Source organism: Ranitomeya imitator, chromosome 3 (assembly GCF_032444005.1).
Source record: "Ranitomeya imitator isolate aRanImi1 chromosome 3, aRanImi1.pri, whole genome shotgun sequence".
NCBI classification, from domain to species: domain Eukaryota; kingdom Metazoa; phylum Chordata; class Amphibia; order Anura; family Dendrobatidae; genus Ranitomeya; species Ranitomeya imitator.
The window spans coordinates 831,094,931-831,118,925 of NC_091284.1; the positions used below are offsets into that span (position 1 = coordinate 831,094,931).

The following is a 23,995-nucleotide window of genomic DNA, read 5'->3' on the forward strand; positions in this document are numbered from 1 at the left end:
CTTTTGACACTCTTAGTCTAAGTTCACATTTGCGTTGTGCGCCGCAGCGTCGTCGCCGCAACGCACAACGCAAACAAAAACGCAGCAAAACGCATGCACATGCGGCCCCATGCGGCGCCTATGTTAAAGATAGGGCCGCACGACGCATGCGTTTTTTAAAAGGTTGGCGCCGCACAAAAAATCCAACATGTTGCGTTTGCCGCGCCCAGACAGGTGCGCCCTAACGCCGCATGCGGCGTAAAACGCAACACAACGCATGCACATGCGGCCCCATGCGGCGCCAATGTTAAAGATAGGGCCGCACGACGCATGCGTTTTGTTGCGGCGGCGACGCTGCGGCGCAAACCGCAAATGTGAACGTACCCTAATATCTACATGTAGAGTCTGTAGGAAGGTTGTCGTAAGTTTGGGGCCTGAAGATCATATTTAACTCAAGGAATTATTTTTGGCTGCCAGATCATTAAAACATTTTTTTTCATCAGATGTTGCAGTTTTGGAGTTTCCTTTACAGATGTGCAGAATATAAGGATAAAAGTGCGATTTCATCAAAGTGTGTCCCTGAAGACTCAGCCATGGAAGCATGCTCATTCTCAACGGTCATTAGAATGTAATTAGGTTTGGATTTGCCATTGGCAGTGAACAGTCACGAAGTGTCTGTCGGGAGATCTGCCGTGACTTATAAAAGCTCCAATAAGTTTTTTGCTTGCACAATGGTCCCTCTGCAGTCACAACACAAATCCTCGCAGTGCTGGTGAGTTCACACTTTGTGGATGGAAAAAGGGAAAATATTCTAATGATTGTGCAGTAATATGACTGATAGTTGTATGTGCTGACACTGTTGACCGTGCCATTCACACTTGGCTCTAAGAAGCTTAGATTGACGGCACTGTTGGCAGCGACTTTGCACTAAAGTTCTAGTTTAGCTCTATGGCTCACAAGCACAATATTCTTCTGAATAACAATTTTCCATACATTAAAAGCAGCAAAGTAAAGGATAAAAAAGGTATCAAGTAAACCCTGTGATCTCAGCTTTTAGATTCCCTGTGAGAGTAATACAGGTGAGGGGTGTGAAAGGGGAATATAGTTATGGCACTAAGTCTAAGTAATGTCGTAGATGATGTCACCCGCAGTCCTTTGTAACACAACACGCTGTTAAAACTTAAATGTATTTTCTCCTTCGCCTCATTGGGGGACACAGACCGAATGGCTCGGAGAAAAGGATTTTACGGTGAGTACACAAAAATCCCTATTTATTGGGATTTTATGTGACACCAACACATTGGATGGAGACGTCTGCGATCAGTAATTTTCACATCTTGTCACAGATTCTCTGGGATTTGGTTCTAGACAATGACTGGGCCGATCACACACAGGAATCTGCTCTGATCTCAACCCTCCATTGTAACTCTGGCAGGATGTTGAGGGTCGTTGTCCTGCTGGAAGTTGAACCTATGCTCCAGTCTCAAGTCTTTTGCAGCCTCAAACAAGTTTTCCTCCAGGGTTACCCTGTATTTAGCTCCATCCATCTTACCACCATTTCTGACCAGCTTCCTTGTCCCTGCTGAAAAAAAAGCCTCCCCACAGCAGGATGCGGCCTCTACCATGTGGTAGGGTGGGGTTGGTGATTTCAGGATGATGTGCAGTGTGTTCTGCCACACATAACATTTTGAATTTAGCCCCAAAAGTTCTCCTCTGGTCTCATCTGGCCAGTGCCCCTTCTTCCACATGCTTGCTGCATCCCCTACGTGGCTGTGTCCAAACTGCATAAAAGATTTGCCATGACTTGCTTTCAAAAATAGCTTTCTTTATGTCACTTTTCCTTAAAAGTCAAATATGTGCAGTATACGACTAACAGTTGTGTGGTGGACAGATTCTCCCACCTGAGCTGTGGATCTCTGCAGCTCCTTGACAGAGATCGTGGGTCTGTTGACTGAATCTTTAATTAGTACTCTCCTTGCTTGGGATGTCAGTTTACGTGGGCAGCCATGTCTTGGTAGGTTTGCAGTTGTCATACTCCTTCCATTTTTGGATGACGGATTGAACAGTGCTACGTAAGATGTTCAGAGCTTGGTCTATTTTTTTTATAACATAACCCTGTACTCTTCTCCACAACTTTATCCCTGACCTGTCAGGTGGGCTCCTTGGTTTTCATGATGCTGTTTGATCTCTCATGTTCGCACAGGTGGACACAATGTACTAATTACGCAACTTTTGGAAGCAATTGATCCCTTAGCCATCAATGATAGTGTTGATAATGATAGTGATGATAATGATAGTGATGAGCGAGTATACTCGTTGCTCGGGTTTTCCTGAGCACACTCTGGTGATCTCCGAGTATTTGTAAGTGCTCGGCAATTTAGTTTTCATCACCGCAGCTGAATGATTTACAGTTACTAGCCAGCCTGAGTACATGTGGGGGTTGCCTGGTTGCTAGGGAATCCCCACATGTAATCAAGCTGGCTATGAGATGTAAATCATTCAGCTGAGGTGAGAAAAACCACCCGAGCGTGCTCGGGAAAACCCGAGCAACGAGTATACTCGTTCATCACTAATCAATCATTGACCAGTCAGGGTCTCGGCTCTGAAATCTCTGTACAATGAAGGGCCATGACAAATAAACAAAAGAGTTGCAATACCAGGCACAACCTCCCCTGAAGATCGGATGGTTGATGATTAACAATTGGTCATCAATGTAACAGGCCTAGAGAACATCAAAAATAAGCTTAAACTCGAGTGTTTGTTTTTGTAGGATGCCACCTTAAATGGGAAGATGCTGAATATCACGGGCACTCATCCATCGCTCCTGACCTTGAACTTTGGTCCAATGACAGAACTGAAATATCTCTACAGCGCGATCACATTCCTTGGTTTTCTCATTATTGTCGTTTCCAACTGTGCCGTTATCTCCACTGTGGCCTTAAATAAGAGTCTCCAGGAGCCCATGTACATCTTCATATCTGCGATATGTCTCAATGGACTTTACGGGAGCAGCTCCTTCTTCCCAAATTTGTTTGTAAACTTAATAAGCAAAACACAAACCATCTCCTATGTGGGTTGTCTTGCTCAAGTCTTCGTCATTCACACATACATGGGTGGAGAATTGGCCTTCCTGACAGTCATGGCGTATGATCGATACTTGTGTATCTGCCACCCCTTAAGATACAACACAATCATGTCCTTGTCTATGGTTCTGAAGCTCATCTTTGGGGCCTGGTTATTCATTATTTGTTTATTTACAGTTCACTTTGCGTTGACGATTAGGCTTCCGCTTTGCGACTCTTTTATCCTGAAGATCTACTGTGATAACTGGTCCGTGGTGAGGTTGTCCTGCATTGACACAACGGTCAACAATATCTATGGGCTCTTTATCACTGTAGTGATTATAGTCCTGTTGCCAATAATAATCTTCATTTCTTACATTGAGATTCTAAAAGTCTGTATCAGGGCCTCTAAGGACTTCCGATCCAAGTCCCTACAAACATGTACTCCACACTTAATGACCATTACTAACTTTGTCATCAATGTGTTATTTGAGATCTTGCTCCATCGCTTCAGTCCCACCAACCTCTCCTATGAGCTGAGAACAGTAATGTCATTGCAGTACCTTGTGGTTCCACCAATTCTTAACCCTCTGATCTATGGATGGAAAACCAGGGAAATAAGAGTGAAGTTGACGAAACTTCTGTCCTCAAAACTGGTGACGTCACAATAGCAAACTGATATATCGACATTATAAATGGGACTGCATCATCGAAGGGGCAAAAGGATCTTTTCCATAATGGCAGTTCTACTACCCTTTTATCACCACTCCATGTATTGGTTCCAGTAGATATGATGAATCAATATTTAGGTTGTGCAAATGGCACCAGGCGTCACATATCTGATTACCACATTCTTCCTATATGGAGACAAGTTCCCTTAAAATTATCTGAAAAGAAGTTGATCTGTTAGATCTCTATAACTATTATCTATCTATCTATTATCTATCTATCCATCTATTTATCTATCTGTGGTTTAGGTTAAGAAAATAAATTGGCATCAATGCAGTAATATTGATCAGTTAATGGACACAGAATGGTCAGATTTTGGCAAGACAGAAGTTTTGTCGCCCACAGAAAGTAATGTGACATTCAAACAAATAATTAACTTAAAATACAAATATATGTGTTAGGAGTCGAGTTTCCTCTGCTAAGCAGGGGGAATCTCGATCCGTCTCCGCTGCGGTCTCCCATTCTCCTCCAGCCGCAGTGGAGTCTGCTCAGCAGGGACGTCACTCCCAGTGTCTTGCTCGCTCTCACTCTGTACAGAGAGTTACTGCTGCTTCTTCAGCTCCTGCCATTAAAGTCAGTGCTGGTCAGCGGCGAGCGGACTTCCCTGGGACTAAGTCCTTGTTTGCGCACACTGAGCATGCCCAGAGCAAGATCTCCCGTTGGAGATCGAGGGTCATGTGCTCTGGCTCTGCAGCGCATTCCATTGGTCCTCTTGGCAGGCCCTGGAAGGGCAAAGTTTCTGTGGCCACTTCCTGTCCTGCAATTATATAAACTGCGCATGACCGCACGGCCATGCGCTAGTGTACAATTGAATACGTGTGTTTATTGTGAGTGCAAGTCGTTCATTAAATACCCCTACCCTATTGTATGACTGTTCGCGTATGGAGTATGGCTGCTATCTAGCGCCCGACTAACCACTCAACGTGTCACACACGTATCAGCGTCTATTGCTGTGACCGCCAGTGCGGCGCCACGCGCCAGTAGTGCGCTTCCTGACCCACGTCTGGGTGCTTAGTGGTGCCTGCCAGCACGGCACAGTTCGCACTTCGGTGCTCTAATTATAAGAGTTGCCTAACACACCCTGTTGCGGTGTTGTGCCAGCAAGTGGTCTAATCGGACTTCAATCCTAGTTGGGGTTAAGTTCGCTGACTGCTTGCTCGCCTTCTATGTGCGGTACCGCGATCCTGTGACGCAACAGGATCACGTTGGGTGAAGTTTAACCCACGCGAGTATACTTATGAGTACCGCCATATAGTCCGTCATTACTCAGCAGCAGGTTCCATCTCTGCACGGTGGACCCCGGGCTACGAACGCACCGTACACTATCAGTCTTATTATTTGGTGCGTTCCGCTAGCCCTAACAATATGTTGCATAACATTGGTGAATGAAGCTGTGGTGCTATTAGAGTCATATTTAATATGTTGTGTGACTTCCATGAGCTTGAAGGACTGCATCCATGCGGTTCAACAATAATTCATACAATTTATTAGTGAAGTCATCAGGAATAGCACAGAATGCCGTCTTACATGCCTCCCAGAGTTCATCTAGATTCTTTGGTTTTGTCTTCCAAGCTTCCTCTTTCATCCTACCTGAAACATGCTCAATGATGTTCATGTCTGGTGACTGGGCTGGCCAGTCCTTGAGCACCTTGATCTTTTTTGCCTGGAGGAACTTTGTTGTAGAGATGGATGTATGAGATGGAGCACCGTCCTGCTGCAGAATTTGACCCCTTTTATGGTTTGGAAATAAAGAGGTAGCTAATACTTCTTGATATTTTAGGCTATTGCTATTGCCTTTGTTGTCGCAGGTCTCGACCTACTCTCTGATGAGTCCACCGTAGAGATGACGTCACGGCACCGGAGAGATAAGACACAACGCACCAGGGCTGTATCTGAAATATCTCTAATTTTAATAAGCTTACACACACTTTTTATGCATTCTTGTGTTGGAGGCGGATTCTCCATATTATGGGCTAAGCGTCGGAGTGTATTACTCCCTTGCCTCCCTATGGTTTTGCAAACATATTTATACACAGTACATTATTCGTTACTTTACCAAGGACATTCCCTGCTACAATCTGCAATAACAGCTAAAATGAAGAATAGTGAATAACAACGTGTTTATCTGACCTATAATAACACTTACACAAAATGGATCCTGCTATAACAAATTCCCCCATTTTATTCACTATTCTTAATAAACTGTACTGGCCGTAGGATTTGTTAGTATATATCATCATCAGCTGCGTGAGTGCAGAATTTCCCAGTACATACAGAGATACACTTAAAAACTATTTTGAACACTATATATGCAATAAGGACAATCGTAGCAATATGCAATAAGCTTTGTAAAATCCCAGCTACCCAGCCCCTGATCCCCTTAAACCAACTGGCTGGGTTTAGGAAAGAGAAAGTATCGGACCACCAGCTGTCCTTAGTGCCATCATTATCTTTGTCATATTGGTCTCTGAGTCTTTGAACATCTTCTAACTTTAGCTTCATCTTTATAGTACTATTTGGATCTATATAATGACAGCAAGCGGGTCCAATAACCTGACACATACCACCCTGTGCTGCTGTTAGATAGTCTAATACTATAGTATGCTGGTTGGTTATTATAATGAGTTGATTTTGGACAGCAATGGTGGTATTCAGTATATCCAATATATCCCAAATTTGGTCATCTAGATAGTCTGTGGCCCTAACCAATTTATCCCACATTTGTGTAATCATAGGGTAAATAAAAACAGAACTGACAATTTTATTGGCTATACCCATCTGTACTATGTGTGGTCTCCCTGAAGGGCGGGGTGAGTTATCTGCAGCTCTTTTATATAACGTATGTTTAGGTATTGCCTGCGTATCTCCAATTTATGAACTGAGTCTATAAATGCAGACACATTCTGAAACATGCACCAAGGTGGAGACTGTCCTAGAGGACTACAATAACCTACATCAGGATTCCCGCAAGTGGGGGTTCCTGGCACATAGCCAGAGGACTCATTACAAGGTATATTACCTGGAACACTAGCGCAGATATCTTTAGAACCTTGTAAAAACAGACTAGAAAATTTCCCTGACGTATTATGTATCATTCTTTCTAACAGTATTGGTTTGAAAGCATCAGTAGAGTATGAAGTCACCTCAAAACTAATTTGCAAACCATATGTTGGAACTTGCCCTAAATCAGTTAGTCCAGTCTTATTCCTAGGTACCCAGGCCCCACCCTTATAGGCCAAATATTGTAGATGTGTACTACTTCCTGAGAGATTACCTTGCCACCAAGGGTATCCCACCCATCCTACAATCGGTATACCGACGGTAGTGTTCCATAACTTAACATTGTTCGTGGCGTTGTTGGCAAGTGTGTCAGAACAATCAGTCCAGGCAAACAGTTCCTCAGGTGACACAGGGATGGCCAGGAAGGGAATACTTGTGGCTGATGTCGGTGAATGCGTACAGATCCAACAGTTTGATAAGGGCTGGGAATTTCTCAACAAGTCATCTATCAGTTTTCTGTGATGTTGCACAAACTTATTGTTCAAGGATGTTGGAGAATTCAGACTGTCCCATGCGATTATGCATAATATCATAGAAATCGAAACCAGTTAAAACATTGTTTCTTTTATCGGCTATCGGGTTCTTTAACTCTCAGTGTGATGCGTGGATCCAACTAGGTTTTCCTTCGAGCTTGACAGCTGTGGCTGTGGTCAGGAGCACTTGGTATGGTCCATCAAATCTTGGTTCCAGGCTCTTCCGGACGTGCCGCTTTATCACTACCCAGTCTCCTGGCTCCAAGGGATGGTATCCAGGAACCTTGTCTGGGTCTGGAAGAGAACTGAAGACAGTTAAATGCACTTTAGCAAGGTGTCCATGTAAGGCCTGCACATAGCTAGTCAAGTCCTGGTACTTGAGCTGCAACTGTTGTGGAAAGAAACATCCAAGATTGGGGCCCCTGCCAAACAGAATCTCATACGGTGACAGTCCTGTCTTCCTGTTTGGGGTATATCTTACTGAAAACAAAGCCAGAGGAAGGCATTCTGTCCATGGTTTACCAGTCTCTGCCATTGCCTTCTGGATTTTAAGCTTAAGAGTTCCATTTAGTCTCTCCACTTTTCCACTGCTCTGTGGATGGTATGGAGTATGCAATGCTTGAATTACCCCCAGTGCTGCCATTACCTCTGACATCATCTCTCCAGTAAAATGGGAACCCCGATCGCTTTCAATGACTTCAGGAACTCCATACCTGCATATGATCTCAGCCATCAGTTTCTTCGCCGTTGTCTTAGCCGTAGCTTTGGCAACTGGGTAGGCTTCTGGCCAACCTGAAAATAAATCAATGCAGACCAACACATACTCATACGTCCCTACCCTAGGCAACTGAATATAATCAATCTGCAGTCTCTGGAATGGGTAAAGGGGCCGGGGAGTGTGTTTGGATGGAGTTTTCACTGTCCTACCCTGGTTATGTGTGGCACATATCATGCAGCTCTGTACCTGCCTTTCTGCGCAGGTGGAAAACCCGGGGGCAATCCATTGTTTCTGTAGGGTGTCACACATGGCCGTCTTCGAGTGGTGCACATTCCCGTGCAGAACCTGTGCCATCATTGGGTACAGTGCCTGTGGTAGGCAGACCTTTTCACCCCTCCCCCATAGTCCAGTGACGGTATCAGGGCAGGCTCCTATCTTTTGCCACCTATCTTTCTCCTCCTTACTTGCCTGTTCTTGTAACCGGGCTAAGATGTCTTTTGACACAAGTGGAGATGGTGGGATGTCCAGGTGACGTACTTTAGAGGCTACAGGACTGCTTGCTGCTTTCTTGGCAGCCTGGTCTACCAGTGCGTTACCCTTTGTCTGTCCATCAGTGCCTTTGGTATGTGCCTTTACCTTTATGATGCCTGCTTGGGTGGGAAGCTGTAGTGCATTCATAAGTTGCTGGACTGCCTCAGCATGTTTAATGGGGTGGCCATTTGCTGTCAGGAAAGCTCTGGCTCTCCAGATAGGCCCATAGTCGTGTGCAATGCCAAAGGCATACCTGGAATCAGTGCAGATATTTACAGTCTTACCTTCTGCTAGTTTGCACGCTTCTGTAAGCGCCTTGAGCTCTGCTTCTTGTGCAGACATATGAGCTGGCATTGACTCTGCCTTGATTACCTCATGTTCTGAGACCACAGCATATCCGGTACAGAAGCGTCCTTGGTCATCTTGGTGACGGGATCCATCTACAAAAAGCTCAAAATCAGCATTAGGTATGGGCACACTAGAGACAGTAGGGAGACCAGCTGTTTCCTGAGACATCAGTTCTAGACAATCATGTGGTTTGGAAACCTGATCTTGTTCCTCTGGATCCATTCTAGAAAGAAAAAGAGTGTCCTTTTCCATGTCACCCACCCCTCCCCCATTTGGATCCATAGGAACTGGGAGAAGAGTAGCGGGGTTTAGGACAGTGCACCTTTTCAAAGTCACATTAGTAGGCATGAGAATAGCACACTGAAGTCGCAGCTGTCTAGCCATGGACAGGTGGCTAGGTTGTTCTTGGTTAAGGATACTATGTACATCATGTGGGGTATGGACCGTCAGTGGGTGATCCAAAACAATCTCTGAAGACTTGGGTAGCAACAGCTGGACAGACAACACAGCCCGAACACAGGAGGGACGGCGGCCGCTGTAATAAGCGACAGGTCTCTGTTTGTCTCCATGAAGCTGAGTCAGCACACCCGTAGCATGTCCTGCATTTTCATGAAGAAAGAGGTTAAAGGGAAGGGCATAATTGGGGATGCCCAAAGCTGGAGAGGAAACAATGCATAATTTCAGAGAGTAAAAACAGTCAAGTGCCTCTGGTGTAAGGCAGAAGGGGACAGGCTGCATACAGTCATATAGAGGTTGCATTAAGATGGAGGGAGAACGAATCCATGGACGACAGTAGGAAGTTAGTCCTAGAAACACACGGAGGCCCTGCACATTCCGTGGGGGCTGCATGTCCATGATAGCCTGTTTTCACTCAGAGGTGAGGTGCTTTTTCCCTGGAGAGAGACAATGTCCTAAAAACACAACAGTACTTAAGCAAAACTGTAATTTTTGTTTGGATACTTTGCACCCCTGTTCATAAAGAAAAAAGAGTAAAGAGATCGTGGCCATCTTACAAAGAGAACGAGAAGGAGCACACAGCAATAGGTCATCAACATACTGAATGAGAACTACTCCTTTAACATGCCAGCCTTGTAGGACTTGTGCCATGAACTGTGAGAAGATAGTAGGAGAATTCTGGGCTCCTTGTGGTAGGACAGTCCAAGTATACTGCTTGTTGCGGAAGGTAAAAGCAAAAAGATACTGGCAATCTGGGTGCAATGGAACACTGAAAAAGGCATTTGCCAAGTCAATCACTGAAAAACAAATACTATTAACAGGTATGTGTGCCAACAAGGTGTGTGGGTTAGGAACCAAGGGAGCAAGCAGTTCTGTTGCGGCATTGACTGCTCTGAGGTCATGGACCATCCTATAATTCACCGGCTCCCCAGGCCTAACCTTCTTCTTTACTGGATACAGGGGAGTGTTGCAAACGGACTGTGTAGGCACAACAGCCCCTGATTCCAGCAATTTTTGTACCTGTGCATCTATTGCAGCCTCCTGAGCAGCACTCAGAGGGTACTGACGCAATAGGGGCGGTGCTGCCCCTGGTTTCAATTTGACTATTTTGGGAGGAACTTTGAGTTTTCCCACATCAGTCTTGTCTTTTGCCCACAGATCAGTGGGGAGTTGATCCAGGGCAGGTGCAGTGGGCGGATCACTTTCTGCAGTACTTGCAGCTGCATCCAGGGCCATGATCTTGCAGAGGGTACTGGGTTTAAGTTGAGGGGTCATAGTCACTGTTCCGTCATCATGGTAAGTAATAACCGCCTGTTGTTTCCGTAAAACGTCAGCACCTAGCAAATTACATGGTCCCCTGGGGGCAGAGGCGTAGCTAGAGCTTTTGCCGCCCGGGGCTGTTCCCGAGTTTGGCGCCCCCCCCCCCCATCCCCCCCATCCCCCCCATCCCCTCTCCCCCAGCTCAATACACACAAAGGTTACCAAAAATGGTTTTCCTGTTTTGTAGAACTTAAACTGGGCCTAATGGTGTCACCCCCACATGCCACACCTGTGACTTAATACCACCACACCATGACCAGGCCACATAGTGACCGAATAATACTACATACAAGGGACAAATACCACCGCACCATTTCCAGACCACATATTACCACCACATAGTGACTGAATACTACAATACTGATCAGTAATAAAAAAAAAACCACAATACTATCACCATAAGTGCCAGTATTCACAGGAGATCTGTACTTAGTATGCAGTGTCTGTGTAGAGGTAATACAGAGATCACTGGTGACATTATACACAGGACCTCTATATAGTATACAGTGTATAGTGTCAGTGCATAGGTAACACTGACTCACCAGTGACGTCTCTAGGTGAAGTCCTTCATCTTTCATCCAGCACAGACCGCCATCATTCCTTCCAGCCAGGACTCGTTTCTGCAGGAAATAACACAGTTATCTCGAGCTCCGCTTGCAGAACACATTACTTAATTTTTCACAACTTCTACATTACACCACATGAAGAAAAAAAGGTGATATAGTGTCACTCTGCACAGTAACAGGACCGCCCCCCCATTTAAAACAGTATACTCAAAAAATAAAATAAATACATCACTGCAGTAACAATATCCCTTAATTATCCCCTATGGTAATAATATTCCCCACCCTGGCCCCGTTTATCTCATTCCTGGCTCCAGCCATATGTTGTCGCATCCTGCCCTCATGAGTATCCATTCTACCCCATATGATCTCCACATCCTGCCCCACCAGCCTCCATCGTATCCGTCCTGCCCCATGATCCAATCCTGCCCCGTGTCTCCAATCATGCCCCGTATCTACATTCTGCCCATGCCTCAAGTCCTGCCCCCAGTGTGTCCAGCATATTACCCCCATGTTGTCCAGCAATCTGCCCCAGTGTGTCCAGCATATTACCCCCATGTTGTCCAGCAATCTGCCCCAGTGTGTCCAGCATATTACCCCCAGTGTGTCCAGCAATCTGCCCCAGTATGTCCAGCATATTACCCCCAGTGTGTCCAGCAATCTGCCCTCAGTGTGTCCAGCAATCTGCCCCAGTGTCCAGCCTTTCCCCAGTGTGTCCAGCAGTCTGCCCCAGTGTGTCCAGCATATTACCCCCAGTGTCCAGCATTGCCCCAGTGTGTCCAGTATATTACCCCCAGTGTGTCCAGCAATCTGCCCCAGTGTCCAGCATTGCCCCAGTGTGTCCAGAAGTCTGCCCCAGGGTCTCCAGCATTGCCTCAATGTGTCCAGAAATCTGCCCCAGGGTCTCCAGTATTGCCCCAGTGTGTCCAGCAATCTGCCCCAGGGTCTCCAGTATTGCCCCAGTGTGTCCAGCATTCTGCCCCATAGTCTCCTGTACTGCCCCAGTGTGTCCAGCATTCTGCCCCATGGTCTCCAGTATTGCCCCAGTGTGTCCAGCAATCTGCCCCATGGTCTCCTGTATTGCCCCAGTGTGTCCAGCATTCTGCCCCATGGTCTCCAGTATTGCCCCGGTGTGTCCAGCAATCTGCCCCATGGTCTCCAGTATTGCCCCAGTGTGTCCAGCATTCTGCCCCATGGTCTCCAGTATTGCCCCAGTGTGTCCAGCATTCTGCCCCATAGTCTCCTGTATTGCCCCAGTGTGTCCAGCAATCTGCCCCATGGTCTCCTGTATTGCCCCAGTGTGTCCAGCAATCTGCCCCATGGTCTCCTGTATTGCCCCAGTGTGTCCAGCAATCTGCCCCATAGTCTCCTGTATTGCCCCAGTGTGTCCAGCAATCTGCTCCATGGTCTCCTGTATTGCCCCAGTGTGTCCAGCATTCTGCCCCATGGTCTCCAGCATTGCCCCAGCCCCAGACAGTCAGAAATAAAGAAAAAAAAAAAAAGTAAAATCCTCACCTCTCCCGTTCCCAGCGCAGGTCCGGTGCAGTCAGCGTCTCTCCGGCTCTGCGACGCTCAGGACAGAGAGGCAGAGCGGCGCGCACAGTAGTGACGTCATCGCGCCCTCTGCTCTGAGACGTCGCAGAGTCAGAGGACGCTGAAGCCGCAGGAACCAGGAGAGGTGAGTATTAGAGCGGGGGGCGGGGGCGGGGGCGGGACCCGGGGGTGGGGGGAGCTGGCCCTGGTTGTGGCGGCGGACGGCGCCGCCCGAAGATTTAAAGGGGCGTCTTTTTTTTTTTTTTTTTTTATCTTCTTCTCCTGCAGCGCCAGCCGCCCCCAGCATTGTGCCGCCCGGGGCGGACCGCCCCCCCCCCCGCACCCCCCTTCCTACGCCACTGCCTGGGGGCTACCATTAACTGAGTCAGAATGGTCTTCCCACAAATGGAGAGGGGAATGGGTTCTGTCAGTCCCAAGGTCTGGGTCGGCGCATTGAAAGGTGTGGCCATGACAAAGTCGGTGGTGTCACGGAAGGGTAATGGACAGTCTGAAAGCGTGATAACTGAGTTGTCAGCTCCTGTGTCAGCCTGAAAGTCTGCTGTAGTTCCTCCTGGCAGGCTCACCTGTACTGTACAGTAGGGGGTGGGAGGTAGAGTGACAAGAGGACACAGTTGCAGGCTGCCAATTACCTATTCGTCGGTCTGGGGGGTAGCGGGGGTGGGAACCTTATCTGGGTATGGGTTTGTGCGACAATCTTTCCTAAAATGTCCTGGTTTCTTACATCCGTAACACAATCTAGGACCCGTAGTGGGTCCTCCACGTCCTCCACTTCTCTGTGAGGGTCCACTCCTCTGAAAGTGAACCTTAGTCTTTTGCTTCTGCGAGTCCAAACTGACTCCATGTGCAATCTTAGCAAGATCGCCTGGGGGGCAGGATCTCCAGTCTGGTCTACTTGCCATCACCTTCTCTCTCACATACTTATCAATCCCTTGCATATATGCATGACTTAACAAACGTGTCGCAGTTCTATCATCTTCACCATAACCCATATCAGACCATCGTTGTTGCAACCTGTAGAAATAATCAATCGGGAAGCTCCTTCGGGTCCTGTACACAGTCTTCCAAATGCACCGATACTTCCTCCTGTCTAATCTTACAGGCTTTTTCTAGTGACTCAACAAAGTCAGACCCTGACCTGGCATTGTTAGGTTCTCCGCCTTGGGGACCATTTCCCCCCGGGTACATTTTAAATGTCTCAGCTGTCAGTCGGGTAGAAGGTGCTTCCCCCAGGGCTGAACGCACTAACTGATGCATATCCTGTCTGGTTGCCTGGTAAGTGTGCTGTATCACCCCACACTGTCTGGCAAAAGTCATAGGTCGTTGGTTAATGTCTGGCAGCTGTGCAGTCAAAGACATCTGTTCTGTGGGAGACCATGGCTGATACCTACTGGCAACATGGTAAGTCGGAGGTCCACTATCAGCTGCACCGTCCTCTACTTTGGATCGTGTACCACTTGAGAATGGTTTTCATGAAGTCATGTCATTTACCTGAATCTAATTCCCCTGAGGGGTGGAAGCCTCCTGCCTTCAAGAGCACACTAACCTGTTTCTGGGATTACTTTCCCTGGACTAATTCTCTGGGATTACTTTCCCTGGACTAATTCTCTAGCACTATGGAACCCTGTACTTGGTTCCCAATTCTATTGCTAGTATACGTGCAGGCTGAAAACTTATCAGACAGACCTTTCCTTCTCACCTAGAGTAGGCTATGTCATCCTGCGTTAGTCCTATACATGCAGACTGAAAACTATTAGACGGACCTTTCCTCCTCACCTAGAGTAGGCTATGTCCTCCTGCGTTAGTCCTATACATGCAGGCTGAAAACTATCAGACGGACCTTTCCTCCTCACCTAGAGTAGGCTATGTCCTCCTGCGTTAGTCCTATACATGCAGGCTGAAAACTATCAGACGGACCTTTCCTCCTCACCTAGAGTAGGCTATGTCCTCCTGCGTTAGTCCTAAACTATAGGTTTACTGTGCTCACAGGTTACTGTATTAGCTTGCTTCCAAGATTGATAACACAGGTATATAAACAGACAAACAACAAACACTCCACAAGCACACCACACAAAGATCATGGGGTCAATCATTTTAGTCTAACAGTGGAGTCATCAGTAACCAAACAATGAGGGTCAATATCTGGGTTCAAGGGTACCTGAGCCGGGCAAGCCCGTGATTTTACCTGATCCTGGTCGACTAGAAGAAGGGGAGAACCCGTCCACAAGTGGAATGACGTAGGCAGAATATAATCAGTATTCTCACCCCAGCGCTGTGTGATGCCACTAGTCCCGGGAAGTCCCCTGGTCCATTACTGGAGTCGGCCGGGTCTCAGATGAAGCACTCAGGTCCCTGTTCGGGCAGCCAGAATTGTTGTCGCAGGTCTCGACCTACTCTCTGATGAGTCCACCGTAGAGATGACGTCACGGCACCGGAGAGATAAGACACAACGCACCAGGGCTGTATCTGAAATATCTCTAATTTTAATAAGCTTACACACACTTTTTATGCATTCTTGTGTTGGAGGCGGATTCTCCATATTATGGGCTAAGCGTCGGAGTGTATTACTCCCTTGCCTCCCTATGGTTTTGCAAACATATTTTTACACAGTACATTATTCGTTACTTTACCAAGGACATTCCCTGCTACAATCTGCAATAACAGCTAAAATGAAGAATAGTGAATAACAACGTGTTTATCTGACCTATAATAACACTTACACAAAATGGAGGCAAGCAGGATAAAATGGATCCTGCTATAACACCTTCCACCTTGCAAATGTTTCGCACACTCCCATAATGAATGTAACCCCAGACCATGATCTTTCCACCACCAAATATAACTGTTTTCTGGGTGTATTTTGGATCCATACAGGCTCCAGTAGGTCTCCTGCAGTATTTGTGGCGGCTGTGGTGTAATTCTACTGAAGATTCATCAGAGAAATCCACCTTCTGCCACTTTTCCAGCATCCATCTGTTTAGCAGGCTGTGGGACTTTGCAAATGCCACATGGTTTTTTATTTGCCTTTTGTTTAGTGCTGGCTTCTGGGCACTAATTCGACCATGGAGGCCATTTTGAGACTGAATCCTGCAAACTGTTCTAGTTGACACAGGGACTTGAGGTGACCAGGCCTGTTGGAGCTCTGTTGCAGTGGAAGAGGGGCTTGCTTTGGATTTTCTAACCAATAAATGTTCTTCCTGAGCAGTTGTCTTGCGGGGTCTGCCGGACCTGGGCTTGTCAAACACATCTCCAGTCTCTTCAAAATTTTTTTAATTCTTTGTACTTGACGCTGAGACACATTAAAGGTGCCAGCCACCTCTGCAGTGGATCTGGTCTTCAGCCTCTTGATAATCCAGGCTTTGGCTTTCCTTTACAGATGTGCAGAATATAAGGATAAAAGTGCGATTTAAAGTATAAAGTTGCAGTTCAAGTGAAGGTCTAGGGTGCTGGGCTTCTTTTTATACACACGCACTAATTAACTGATCATTTACTGAGCACAGGTGGGGATGGGTGCATTATTTGGCCAGGCGACAAAACTTTTGTTTTGCCAAAATCTGACCATTCTGTGTCCATTAACTGATCAATATTTCTGCATTGATGCCAATTTATTTTCTTAACCTAAACCACATTTTGGAGGGTTTCAGCTTTCAATATAATAATTTATACAACCAATGGATGAATTTAACATCAGGTTATAAGCTTTTATTTACATAACATGGATAAGCAACATAACTTCTGTCAGGGAGTGTATCTATTATCGATCTATCTATCTATCTATCTATCTATCTATCTATCTATCTATCTATATCTATCTATTATCTATTATCTATCTATTATCTATCTATATCTATCTATTATCTATCTCTCATCTATCTATCTATTATCTATCTATCTATTACCTATCTATCATCTATCTACTATCTATTTTCTATCTATTAATCATCGGTGATGATTTTCATTTACCTACAACAGATGTCAATGATGAGTTGTGCAGTTGTACTTGCCTGCCGGTCCACTGTGTTCTTTACCGTTCTGCTAACAGCAGTGATGATGACCCTACACAACCCCATGTCATATCTGTGCTGTGCTCATGCTGGGGCCAGTGCTGTCACCACAACGCCAAGTGTGCTCTTCCTGCCACTGCCAGTAGACAGTCACACATCTCCTATGTTTCCTACGTGTCCCCTACCCACAAAGGAGAGAAATGAGAAACCAAAAATTGCTCTCCAAAAACCCCACATTTTTTAAACTGTTTTCTAGAAATCAATCTATTGAGACTTCGGGAGGTTCGGTATCAGGCTTGGCCGCATGTTACAAAGGCTCTCATAACTGATCCAAAAAAATGTGTGTCATCCGGTCTCAAATTAAACACCAGAATATAAAATCTCCTTCTCCACACCTCTCTTGATCAAATCAATTTATTTAACCCTGGATTTCTAGTTCAGTGATTTGCACAAAAAAAAGTATTTACACTCGCTGGCAATTATTCATTTTGCAGTGGAGCCACTACACACATCGATGGATCATCTCGACAAGGTTTCCTCCACAATGAGACTTATTAGCGCTGCCACCCAAACCCCACCAGATGTGAATCTTTGCTTACACCTTCTGCCCTCGTTGCTGGTTTGCCGTGGGGCCCGGGTGGACCAACACAGCTAAATTAATCGCGATACCATTAGGGGCGTTATTTGTCTTTCTGCTGGTGGTTAGAATGGGCAATGACCACCATATTGTACCTCTGACCAGTGGGCTATTTTTCGGAGAAGCAGAACCTCCTTGCAGTGTAGACATTTTGTGAACTTCTTATCTCCACTGCTGTATCGCTCACAGGCACCAACATGGACCCCATCACGGGGTCCTACCCCTACGTGCCTACTTTAACATCATGTTGGGGGAGATACAAAACACCAGACCCCTTTCCTCCTCCATAATAGGCCCTGAATTCAAGCCGTCCACCAGCATCAGGACTTTAGCGAGGGGCGAACAACCGACCAAAGAGAGTAGACCCAAATCCCGGATTGTCCTGCTGTATCCGAGAAGGTTTGGAGCTTTGAATACATTTTTTGCTCATTCATTTTTAGTTATAGTTTGAAAAACGTATTTATTTTTACATAACCTTCTCTACTCCCATGTTTTTTTTCTGTGTGTTTTCTGCAGTTGTCCGCACCAAACTGTACGATAACAATCTTCTCTGATTATGTTTTTGCTGCATATTTTTTTATGTGTTTTCTTATATTTGATGCATTTTTGGTGCAGATTTAAAGCAGTCTTTATGTGTTTTTTACAGGACAGAAAATGTTTGTTTCTGCACTTTAAAAATAATCTATATTTTTTTCAGGCTCTTCATAGATTGTACACCAAAACTGCACAGTTCAGCAGCTTCTTTAGATGCAGAGTGGGCGAGGTTGTCATGAAATGACATCAAATTTGATTGATCGGTTAAACATACCAGGTATATGCAGAATAAATGCAGCCTTTATGCTTTGGGCTCATTCCCACTTGCGATGAAATCGGACGAATGCAATCCGATAAAAAATCAGATTGAATTCGGACCAGTGTTATTCTATCATTGTGTGTTCATCTGCGTATTTTTCCAGCTCGGATAGTCTCATGATCGGAATGGAAACAAGTCGTAGCATGCTGAAATTGTAATCGGAAATCGGATCGCATTCGGCAATAGAAGTCAATGGGTACGAGAAAAAAAAAAAAAATCGCACAGCACTCGGACCATGTGACTGCTGTCGGATTTTTACACACCAAACTCCTTGGAAAAGCCGGCAATTCATCTGCCGCATACAGTATAATCACAGAGTGACAGGATAGAATAGAATAGGTAAAATAGATATATACATACAATATAGAATAAATAGATATATAGATGCAAGTGACACACACATATAATTTTCCACGGCGCTCGCACTGATGTCAGAAAGGTAAAGTGAGTTCATTGCCTGTGAACTCCCAGGAGGCCAGGACCTGTCTGACGGCACTGCGAGCAGGAGAACTTTCTCACACTCACGGTACCATCAGATAAGCAATAGGAGTTCACAGTGAGACACGGAGCACACAGTCCTGAGTGTCTGCTGGAGGACAGGCTGTATGGTCGCATCATACAACCATGCAGCCTGCCATCTAGATGTAGCAGACTGGACCCGTCATGGGACAAATGGATTAACAGCATCTCTGTGGAAAGGTGAGGAATATTGATGTTTTTAATTTTTAACTATTTTGCAGATGATGAGGGCATCGAGGGAATGGGCGAGGTCATAAGCATGGCATGATTCAGAATATTAAAGGAGTCGCTGTCATTCTTACACTTAACCCCTTTACCCCCAAGGGTGGTTTGCACGTTAATGACCGGGCCAATTTTTACAATTCTGACCACTCTCCCTTTATGAGGTTATAACTCTGGAACGCTTCAACGGATCCCGGTGATTCTGACATTGTTTTCTCGTGACGTATTGTACTTCATGACAATGGTAAAATTTCTTTGATAATACCTGCGTTTATTTGTGAAAAAAATGGAAATTTGGCGAAAATTTAGCAATTTTCCAAATTTGAATTTTTATGCCCTTAAATCACAGAGATATGTCACACAAAATACTTAATAAGTAACATTTCCCACATGTCTACTTTACATCAGCATAATTTTGGAACCAAAATTTTTTTTTGCTACGGAGTTATAAGGGTTAAAAGTTGACCAGCAATTTCTCATTTTTACAACACCATTTTTTTTTAGGGACCACATCTCATTTGAAGTCATTTTGAGGGGTCTATATGATAGAAAATACCCAAGTGTGACACCATTCTAAAAACGGCACCCCTCAAGGTGCTCAAAACCACATTCAAGAAGTTTATTAACCCTTCAGGTGTTTCACAGGAATTTTTGGAATATTTAAAAAAATGAACATTTAACTTTTTTTCACAAAACAATTTACTTTAGCTCCAATTTGTTTTATTTTACCAAGAGTAACAGGAGAAATTGGACCCCAAAAGTTGTTGTACAATTAGTTCTGAGTACGCTGATACCAATATGTGGGGGTAAACCACTGATTGGGCGCATGGCAGAGCTCAGAAGGGAAGGAGCGCCATTTGACTTTTCAATGCAAAATTGACTGGAATGGAGATGGGACGCTATGTTGCGTTTGGAGAGCCCCTGATGTGCCTAAACATTGAAACCCCCTACATTTGACACCATTTTGGAAAGTAGACCCTCTAAGGAACGTATCTAGATGTGTGGTGAGCACTTTGACCCACCAAGTGCTTCACAGAAGTTGATAATGTAGAGCTGTAAAAATAAAAAATCATATTTTTTCACAAAAATGATCTTTTTGCCTCAATTTTTTATTTTCCCAAGGTTTTACTATTCTCTTTTGTGTCTTCAGGTTTCTTGGTGGTATGTGAACATGTTCCTACAGACTTATTCACTGTGCAAGTAGCCCATGTGTTCCTGTTTCCTCTGCTGAGTAGCAGACAGTGGTAGTAGGCCATCTACCTATTCTATGTGTATTTACTGTATGTAATCCCTCTCTTCTATCCTGTTGGCTCCTGCAGTGATTTTACACTACATGGCAGATGAATTGTCGGCTTTTCTTCTATCTATGTAATATACTGTATATACATATATACATGTGTGTGTCACTGACATCTGTCTATCTATCTATCTATCTATCTATCTATCTATCTATCTATCTATCTAATATATATATACATCTATAATATAACGCTGGGAGCGTCACTCTGTCCGAAGCCTTTATAGACTGCGCAGGCGCGACGCTCCTAGCGTTACATTTTCTTGAAGACTGCAGTGTGTCTTCAAGAAAATGGCGCCGGAAAGCACGGACTGCGCAGGTGCCGATTCCGGCAGCAGGAGGACGAAGAAAATGGGCGGAAAGGAACGGCGTAAGTAACAAATTGCTGTGGCATGAAGCTGTGGCACTTCATGCCACAGCAATTTGTTACTTATGCCACCTGATTCCTTTGTCCTGCTGCCGAAATCGGCACCTGCGCACTGCAGTGTGTCTTCAAGAAAATGGCGCCGGAAAGCGCGGACTGCGCAGGCGCCGATTCCAGCAGCAGGAGGACGAAGAAAATGGGCGGAAAGGAATGGCGTAAGTAACAAATTGCTGTGGCATGAAGCTGTGGCACTTCATACTACAGCAATTTGTTATTTACGCCACCTGATTCCTTTCCGCTGCCATTTTCTTGGTCCTGCTGCCGGAATCGGCGCCTGCGCAGTCCGCGCTTTCCGGCGCCATTTTCTTGAAGACTGCAGTGTGTCTTCAAGAAAATGGCGCCGGAAAGCGCGGACTGCGCAGGCGCCGATTCCGGCAGCAGGAGGACGAAGAAAATGGGCGGAAAGGAATGGCGTAAGTAACAAATTGCTGTGGCATGAAGCTGTGGCACTTCATGCCACAGCAATTTGTTACTTACGCCACCTGATTCCTTTGTCCTGCTGCCGAAATCGGCACCTGCGCACTGCAGTGTGTCTTCAAGAAAATGGCGCCGGAAAGCGCGGACTGCGCAGGCGCCAATTCCAGCAGCAGGAGGACGAAGAAAATGGGCGGAAAGGAATGGCGTAAGTAACAAATTGCTGTGGCATGAAGCTGTGGCACTTCATACTACAGCAATTTGTTATTTACGCCACCTGATTCCTTTCCGCCGCCATTTTCTTGGTCCTGCTGCCGGAATCGGCGCCTGCGCAGTCCGCGCTTTCCGGCGCCATTTTCTTGAAGACTGCAGTGTGTCTTCAAGAAAATGGCGCCGGAAAGCGCGGACTGCGCAGGCGCCGATTCCGGCAGCAGGAGGACGAAGAAAATGGGCGGAAAGGAATGGCGTAAGTAACAAATTGCTGTGGCATGAAGCTGTGGCACTTCATGCCACAGCAATTTGTTACTTACGCCACCTGATTCTTTTCCGCCGCCATTTTCTTGGTCCTGCTGCCGGAATCGGCGCCTGCGCAGTCCGCGCTTTCCGGCGCCATTTTCTTGAAGACTGCAGTGTGTCTTCAAAAAAATGGGACCGGAAAGTGCGGACTGCGCAGGCGCCGATTCTGCCAGCAGGAGGACCAAGAAAATGGCGGCGGAAAGGAATCAGGTGGCGCAAGTAACAAATTGCTGTGGCATGAGGCTGTGGCACTTCATGCCACAGCTATTTGTTACTTACACCACCTGATACGGGGCATATACTATGGAGCATCTTATGGAGCAGCGTATGGGGCATATGGTTGGGAGCAGCAAATTAAAGAACGGTGGTGCAGGATGGGAGCAGCACATGACAGAACGGGGGCGCAGGATGGGAGCAGCACACGACAGAATAGGGCAGCACATGACAGAACGGGGGTGCAGGATGGCAGCAGCACATGACAGAACGGGGGTGCAGGATGGAAGCAGCACATGACAGAAAGGGGGCGCAGGATGGGAGCAGCACATGACAGAACGGGGGAGCAGGATGGGAGCAGCACATGACAGAACGGGGGCGCAGGATGGGAGCAGCACATGACAACGGGGGAGCAGGATGGGAGCAGCACATGACAGAACGGGGGCGCAGGATGGGAGCAGCACATGACAGAAGGGGGGGCGCAGGATGGGAACAGCACATGTCAGAATGGGGGCACAGGATGGAGCAGCACATACCAGGATGGAGACCACATACCAATATAAATGCTCGCCACCCGGGCGTAGAACGTGTTCAATAGCTAGTATATATATATATATATATATATATATATATGTGTGTGTGTGTGTGTGCGTGTGTGTGTGTCACTGACATCTATATATCTATGTATTCTATGTCTATATATCTATTCTATTCTAACCTGTCACGCTGTGATTATACTGTACGCGGCACATGAATTGCCGGCTTTTATTCTATCTAATTTCTATTATATATCTGTTATCTATCTGTCTGTCTATCTATCTATCTATCTATCAATTATCTGTTATCTATCTATATTATGTATCTGTCTATCTAACTATTATCTATCTATCTATTATCTATTGATCTGTTATCTATCTATTATCTAACTATTATACAGTGGGTACGGAAAGTATTCAGACCCCTTAAAATGTATTACACTTTGTTTCATTGCAGCCATTTGGTAAATTCAAAAAAATTAATTTTTTTCTCATTAATGTATACTCTGCACCCCATCTTAACTGAAAAAAAAATCAGAAATGTAGAAGTATTGCAAATCTATTAAAAAAGAAAAACTAAAATCTCACCTGGTCATAAGTCTTCAGCCCCTTTGCTCACATGCTGTCCATTTCCTTGTGATCCTCCTTGAGATGGTTCTACTCCTTCATTGGAGTCCAGCTGTGTGTAATTAATAGGACTTGATTTGGAGCGGCGCACACCTGTCTATATAAGACCTCACAGCTCACAGTACATGTCAGACCAAATGAGAATCATGAGGCCAAAGGAACTGGCCAAGGAGCTCAGAGACAGAATTGTGGCGAGGCACAGACCTGGCCAAGGTCACAAAAGAATTTCTGCAGTACTCAAGGTTCCTAAGAGCACAGTGGCCTCCATAACACTTAAGTGGAAGAAGTTTGGGACCCCCAGAAGTCTTCCTAGACCCGGCTGTCCAGCCAAACTGAGCAATCGTGGGAGAAGAGCCTTGGTGAGAGAGGTAAAGAAGAACCCCAAGATCACTGTGGCTGAGCTCCAGAGATGCAGTAGGGAGATGGGAGAAAGTTCCACAAAGTCACCTATCACTGCAGCCTCCACCAGTCAGGCCTTTATGGCAGAGTGGCCCGACGGAAGACTCTCCTCAGTGCAAGACATATGAAAGCCGCATAGAGTTTGCTAAAAAACACATGAAGGACTTCCAGACTGTGAGAAATAAGATTCTCTGGTCTGATGAGAAGAACATAGACTTTGTATGCTATGTATTATGTAGAAAACCAGGTACTGCTTATCACCTGCCCAATACAATCCCAACAGTGAAACATGGTGGAGGCAGTATCATGCTATGGGGGTGTTTTCAGCTGCAGGGACAGGACGAATGGTTGTCATTGAAGGAAACATGAATGCGGCCAAGTCCAGAGATATCCTGGATGAAAACCTCTTCCAGAGTGCTCTGGACCTCAGACTTGGCTGAAGGTTCAGCTTCCAACAAGACAATGACCGTAAGCACACAGCTAAAATAACAAAGGAGCGGCTTCAGAACAACTCTGTGACCATTCCTGACCGGCCCAGCCAGAG

General features: G+C 45.8%; 1 protein-coding gene across 1 annotated transcript; it reads left to right on the plus strand.

Moving 5' to 3' along the window:
- The first annotated feature begins 1,203 nt into the window (after positions 1 to 1,203).
- LOC138671822 (olfactory receptor 52D1-like) lies at positions 1,204 to 3,712 on the plus strand. The gene is made up of 3 exons (XM_069759958.1): positions 1,204 to 1,228; positions 2,183 to 2,286; positions 2,750 to 3,712. The coding sequence occupies exons 1-3, from the start codon at positions 1,204 to 1,206 to the stop codon at positions 3,710 to 3,712; spliced, it is 1,092 nt and encodes a 363-aa protein (XP_069616059.1).
- Positions 3,713 to 23,995: the final 20,283 nt, after the last annotated feature.

Coding starts and splice junctions, on each gene's coding strand:
- LOC138671822 (XM_069759958.1), top strand. CDS start 1,204: ATGGCTCGGAGAAAAGGATTTTACG. Junction 1,229..2,182: donor TCGGAGAAAAGGATTTTACG/GTGAGTACACAA, acceptor ATGTTCGCACAG/GTGGACACAATGTACTAATT. Junction 2,287..2,749: donor ATAATGATAGTGATGAGCGA/GTATACTCGTTG, acceptor TTGTTTTTGTAG/GATGCCACCTTAAATGGGAA.